Genomic DNA, 6,463 nt, shown 5'->3' on the forward strand with positions numbered 1-6,463 from the left:
GGCAGATTCCTGAAACCACTCTCAATTTTGAGTTCCCATGGCACAGGCTCTGGAATTGTGGCACGGAGAGCAGGATCCACCCGGATTTACAAGAGTGCTCCTGGGAGGGCTGGGAAATATTTAAGGATATTTAAGGGAAGGGAAGAGACAAAAAGGAAGTGTTAAGGCTTTTTTTTGGCTATAAATTTAATTTTAGGGTTAGAAATCTCTCTTCAGTTTGTCCCTGAGTTTGGCTGAAACCAAACCAAAGGAATTTTTCTGCTGCTGTCCCATTTCTTCCCTCCTGGCTGGCTGCAGGGAGAAGGGTAAGAGTCCAGGGAAAACTCCTGCATGCCAGGTTGGAAAAAGAATGCGGAAAAGGAATTCACCAGGAGAGCTTAAGGATTTCCTCCCATGGCTGGGCAGGAAAAGTTCATTTCCAAAAAAAAAACTTTCTTTGGATACTTTCCAGCATTGTGTTTCCTCTTTTTTCAGTGGGTCAGAGGGATTTCCAGGAACGATGGGATATTCCGGCACTCTGGACACTGGTGATGGGAGGAAGAGGGGGAATGCTCCAAAAGGAACCCTGCTCTGTCCGATCCCATTCCTACAGTGCAGATTCCTCTGGATATCCCACTTCCCAGCTCCTGGGGGATGAGGCAGGGCTGGAGGGAAGGCACCACATCTTCCCCAGGGAGCCTGGAGGTTCCTCTGGAGCTGGGCTGAAATCCTGCTCCGACATCCACCTGATTTTGGAGCTGGGCTGAAATCCTGCTCCGACATCCACCTGATTTTGGAGCTGGGATGTGCCAAGAGGATTTATCCCACATCCAGGATGGTTCAGGGAAGCTGGAGGGCTTTGTTAGAGCTGGCCGGGCTCTTCCCTGATCGTTGGGAAGGAGGTGAGCGGAGCCAGGGAGCCGAAGCACTGCCAGGTGCAGGCCTGGCACAGGAATCCCCCGGGATCCCGGCTGCCGTCGCTCTGCGGGAGGAAAAGAGGAGATTCCAGGGAAGAGGAAGCTGCAGGAACACAACCTCTGCTTCCAAGTTCTGCCACAACCCCCTCACATCCAGGGAAGGGAGCCATGACGTGCCCAAAGCAAGGAAATCCCACACAGAATCATGGAATGGTTGGAAAGGATCTTTAAGGACATGGAGTCCAACCATTCCCAGCATTGCCAAGGCCACCCGTGTCCCCAAGTGCCACATCCACACGGCTCTGAAATCCCTCCAGGAATGGGGACTCCACCTGGGCAGCCATTCCCATGCGTGAAAACCCTTTCCACGAAGGAATGTTCCCAATATCCAGCCTGCCCCTCCCCTGGCCCAGCCTGAGGCCGTTCCCTCTCCTCCTGTCACTGCTCCTGTCCCTGCCGATGGCTTGGAGCTGTCATCCCTTGTCCTGGACACGGAGCTCCACAGATTGACCTCATGTTCCCTATGGAGCTTGGTCTTTCCAGCACCCTCTGGACAAGGATCCAGGTGGGATCGAACCCAAACCTGACCCCAAAAGTTGGATTGTCTCTGGGGCCAGCAGTGCTGTGCCAATCCCAGATGGATGCTCCAAGGGCTCCGAGAGTCACACAAGGGATCTGACACAACAAAACCCCAAACCCGGCTCCATCTGAGGTGTCAGATGGGATGTTCAGGACAGAGTGGATCTGTGGGAAGCGCAACATGACCCGGAATCACCCTTGGAATTCACACAAATAAATGGATGGGGAGCCAAGATCCCTGCTCAGAACAGGGATTGGAATGGCTTGGAAAAGCTCCCAAACCCCAAATCCCAGGGAAGGGACGTACGTGAGTCAATGGGAGCTTCTTCACCACCAGCCCAGAACTGAATTCCAGGGATTTTGCACATCCTGATATGCAACAAGTGATGGGAGCTCTGCCCTCGTCCTTCCCAGCCTCACTCAGCAGCTCCACCCGAAGGAAACGCTCCTAGGAAACAAGGGAAAAAGGGAATATCACCCGTCAGAGGGAGCTGAGGGGCTGGAACAGGTTGTTCCATTATTTTTTTAACCCCTATGGAAGTGACTTGGAACGTGATGGGATTTAAAGAAGGAACAAAACCCCAAATTCCTGGGGATGAAGAAACTCTGGCAGAAGCCAATGGCAGGAAGGAAATAAAGGAAGGAAATAAAGGAAGAGCTGGAAGCCACTGGAGGCAGAGAAAAGGGAACCTACACAGTTCCATGGAGATAAGAACTCAGGATCTGTGGAAAACAACACCCAAATGCAGGGAATGTGGGAAAAACCCCACTGCAATCTTGTGTCTTCCTACTGGAATCTCTTCATGGAGCAGCAAAATGCAGGAATAAAAGCAATTCCTGCTATTCTGGGGTGTGCCAACACAAGGAACAGTCCACGGCATGAATCCTAGGATCAGGGTGGATCTCAGGATAATCCTTTGGTGCAGTGGGCCTTAAATGAGCCCACAGCAGGATTTCCTTGCCCTGGGAAGGTTTCACTTACTCCAGCCAACATTAAAAGGTTTTCCAGGGATTTGGACATCAGCAGGCACTTCTTGGCTCGGGTCACGGCCACGTAGAGCAGGTTCCACTCATCCTCAGGGGTCCTGCCTAGGACGGAGGAGAGATGATCCATGGATTTAGGGAACAAGGATGAACAGCTCTGTGGTTCTTCCAATGCCTCAACCAGCTTGGATGAGGCTTGGAGCAAGCTGGGATAGTGGGAAGTGTCGCTGCCCGTGGAATTGGATGGGCTTTAAGGTCCTTTCCAACCCAAACCATTCCAGGATTCCATTTCTGGAAGGACAGAGGGTGTTTCTCTGGGAAAGCAGGAATTGGCAGGCCCTGAGTTTGCTGTGCAGGTCCCCACACCATCAACAGCTCCTGCCTCATCCCACATTCCTCCCTCCAGGCAAAGGCAGGACTCTGCACACCCGGAGAAGCCACTCCCAGCTTCCCGTTTTCCTGTTTGGGGCACAGGCTTGGCTCCTGAGGAGCTCCCCAGCCCCTGGATCCCCTCTGCTCCCTGGGCAGAGAGCAGCTCCTCCAAAACATGAGCCCCCGGGAAGCAGTGCCTTTCCCAAGGCTGGGTTGGTCTTTGTTGCTACACAGCTCCAAGCGGGAATATTCATGGAATTGGACAATCCTTAGGGTTGGAAAAGATGTGCAGGAGAATGGGGGAGGAGAAGTGATTTTAATAGGAAAAATCCCTGGGAGGGCTCTGAAAAGAGGTACAAACTTTCCCTTTCTTCTCCTTACTCTGTTTGGACACAGGATCCTGGAATCAGGGAATCAGGGAATCATTTAGGTTGGGAAAGGCCTCTAGGACATTGAGTCCAACCGTTCCCAGCACTGCCAAGGCCACCACTGCCCACATCCCCAGGTGCCACATCCACAGGGATTTGGAATCCCTCTGGGAATGGCGACTCCACCCCTGCCCTGGGCAGCCCATTCCAATGCTTTCCAACCTTTTCCATGGAGAAATTTTCCCTAAATCCAATCAAAACCTCCCCTGGCCCAGCCTGAGGCCGTTCCCTCTCTCCTGTCCCTGTTCCCTGCGAGCAGAGCCCGACCCCCCCGGCTGCCCCCTCCTGTCAGGGACTTGTGCAGAGCCACAAGGTCCCCCCGGAGCCTCCTTTGCTCCCGCCTGAGCCCCTTCCCAGCTCCCTCACATGCTCCAGCCCCTTCCCAGCTCTGTTCCCATGCTCCAGCCCCTCACCACACTTTTCTTTCCCACTTTTTGGGATTCCCTTACCAGGAATGATGTTCATTCCCCTCAGGAAAGCCCCACTGACAGAAGGGATTTGCACAAAATCATCTGCAACGCAAACGGTGTCGAATTCCAGGCCTTTGGCTTGGTGGACGGTCCCGATGAGAAAATCTGGATCCAGCAGGTGTGGAAAAAAAGAAGGAAAAAGGATCAGTCCCTGCAGCAAAAATGGTATTGTTAATTTAATTTAATTTAATTCCATTTCATTTCATTTTTCATTCTGCTTCCAATCCCCTTCTCCCAAATTTAAATGGGGAGCAAAGCTCCTCTGTGGGGAATCCAGATGGATGAAGGGATCTTTGTGCCAAGGGAGATTCCTGGTTGGCATCCGAAGCTCCAGCCACATTCCCAAACAGCAATGCTCTGTATTTGAGGAATTTTCTACTTGATTGCTTTGTCCCCTCCCCAAATTCCAACAGGAATCCCAAATGAGCAGGGACACCTCCCACTGTGCCAGGCTGCTCCAGCCCCAATGTCCAGCCTGGCCTTGGCCACTGCCAGGGATCCAGGGGCAGACCCCGCTGGTCTCGGCACCCTGTGCCAGGGCCTGCCCACCCTCCCAGGGAACTATTCCTTTCCAATCTCCCATCCAGCCCTGCCTTCGGCCCTGGGAAAGCCATTCCCTGCCTCCTGGCCCTCCATGCCTTGGCCCCAGTCCCTCTGCAGCTCTCCTGGAGCCCCTTCAGGCCCTGCAAGGGGCTCTCAGCTCTCCCTGGATCCTTCCCTTCTCCAGGGGAACATTCCCAGCTCTCCCAGCCTGGCTCCAGAGCAGAGCAGCTCCAATCCCAAAAGCTCCTGTTCCACCTCCTTTCTCCCTAAAAACCCAACTCAGCCCGGCCGCAGCCGTTCTGCAGGATGAGGAGGATTCCCAGCCGGAGCAGGGCTGGCAAACAGCTCCACTCGGGCTCCTGGCTCAGGGACACAACGTGCGCCCACCTGCCAGCGATTCCCGGGACACGTGGCTTCCCTGAATCCTCCGCACCAGCTCCGGGATCCGTTCCCTGTGTTTCTCCACGATGGAAATCTTCAGCTGCAGCTCTCTGTCGTCGACGTGCTCCGCGTATTCCTTCAGTCCGATGAATCCCTCGGTTTCTTCCCATTTCTTGATGAAGGAATCGTTAATCACGAGGTTTGCTGGAAGGGAGGATGAGTTGATTTGGTATCTTTTCGTTTTTAATGAAAGGTTTAATGAAGATTCTTCCATCCTGCATTAAGCTCCCTTTTGTTTTCCGGCTGCCAAAGGAATTTTCCTGGAAGTTCGCCTCACGAAAAATTGGGAATAACATCCATGTAATCAATTATTTGGGGTAAATTGGTGAATCCTTTGTTTTCTCCATAAAAGATTCGTCTGCTGCTGCTGGATTTTAAAGGAGGGATTTTTATCCTGAATTTTTATCCTGAATTTTTATCCTGAATTTTTTAGCCTGAATTTTATCCCGAATTTTCGTCCTGAATTCTTTTTCCTGAATTTTTATCCGGAACTTTTTTCCTGAATTTTATCCTGATTTTTTTTCCTTATTTTTTTCCTGAATTTTATCCTGAATTCTTTTTTCCTGACTTTTATCCTGAATTTTGGTCCTGAATTCTTTTCCCTGAATTTTTATCCTGATTTTTTTCCTGAATTTTATCCTGAATTTTTTCCTGAATTTTTTTCCGCAGCAGCAATTCCTTAATTTTATCCTGAATTTTTTCCTTAATTTTTTTCCCTGAATTTTATCCTGAATTTTTTTCCCTGAATTTTTTTCTCCTGAATTTTTTTCCTCCTGATTGTTTTCCTTAATTTTTTCCCTGAATTTTATCCAGAATTTTGTTCCTGATTTTTTTCCCCTGACTTTTTATCCTGAATTTTATTCCATATTTTAAAGGAAATTTTAAAAAGGGAGCTATACAACCAAAACAATCCAGGCAAAGCCTAAGATAAATCCAAAATGATCTAAAATTCAAAAACAGAGGGAAAAAATCCCAAATTCTGGGTTACTCCCACTGAAAAGAAGGAGTCACAGTGGAAAGCTGGGAAAAGGTGCCTGACAATCCCCAAATTTTGGGAATTCTGGAATTAAGCAGCTAAAATAGCCCAGCCTGTTATAAAACCATTAAAAAAATCACATTTGGACCAAAAAATGAATGAGGAAATACAAAATTAACCATCAAAAAGGGCTTTAATTTCCAGCAAAACCAAAAAAATCCCAGGAAAAAGAAGGAGAAGGAAATACTCACAGTTCTGCCTGACATCTGCAGGTTGGCTGAGCTTCCAAATGTCATAAATTCTGCTTAGGCCAAATCTTGCCAATCCCTAAAACACAGACAAAATTATTATTATTATTATTATTATTATTATTAAAATAATTCTATTACTAATCATAAATAATAAAGAATCAACAACAATCAAGAAACATTATATTATTAATAATAATTATAATATTGCCGACATTTAAAATAGTATTATTAATTTTATTATTATTAATAATAATAGTAACAATAGTAATAATTGAGTCTATTGTATTTTCAATTCGATTTATTCCGAACTGCCAAAGATTTTCAGTCCTGAGCAGTTCAAACCCTCCTTGAATTGGAATTTGGCTGGGAAAAGGATGGAGAATTTGAAATATCAGCCTAAAATTCCCCAAATCAGGCTCCAAACCTGGTGAAATTCCCAAAATCAGGCTCCAAACCTGATAGAATTCCCAAAATCAGGCTCCAAGCTCTCCAGCTTTCACCAGTTTTGTTGCCTTTCAAGAGA

At 48.4% G+C, this 6,463-nt stretch overlaps 1 protein-coding gene across 1 annotated transcript; it reads right to left on the bottom strand.

Annotated features, from left to right (window-relative positions):
* Window positions 1–377: 377 nt before the first annotated feature.
* On the bottom strand, window positions 378–6,048 carry LOC108445134 (F-box DNA helicase 1-like). The gene is made up of 6 exons (XM_017728002.1): window positions 5,941–6,048; window positions 4,660–4,857; window positions 3,709–3,834; window positions 2,458–2,564; window positions 1,783–1,923; window positions 378–961 (listed from the first exon to the last, which is right to left on the bottom strand). The coding sequence occupies exons 3-6, from the start codon at window positions 3,722–3,724 to the stop codon at window positions 842–844; spliced, it is 384 nt and encodes a 127-aa protein (XP_017583491.1). The 5' UTR covers window positions 3,725–3,834; window positions 4,660–4,857; window positions 5,941–6,048; the 3' UTR covers window positions 378–841.
* Window positions 6,049–6,463: the final 415 nt, after the last annotated feature.

The sequence above is a fragment of the Corvus brachyrhynchos genome, unplaced genomic scaffold, assembly GCF_000691975.1.
Source record: "Corvus brachyrhynchos isolate BGI_N302 unplaced genomic scaffold, ASM69197v1 scaffold182, whole genome shotgun sequence".
NCBI classification, from domain to species: Eukaryota; Metazoa; Chordata; class Aves; order Passeriformes; family Corvidae; genus Corvus; species Corvus brachyrhynchos.

Excerpts from the sequence above, each read along its gene's own strand:
- LOC108445134 (XM_017728002.1), bottom strand. Across the intron at positions 1,924-2,457 it reads ACCTTTTAATGTTGGCTGGA|GAGCGTTTCCTTCGGGTGGA; the intron begins GTAAGTGAAACC and ends CTTGTTTCCTAG. Across the intron at positions 962-1,782 it reads AGAAGCTCCCATTGACTCAC|AGCGACGGCAGCCGGGATCC; the intron begins GTACGTCCCTTC and ends TTCCTCCCGCAG.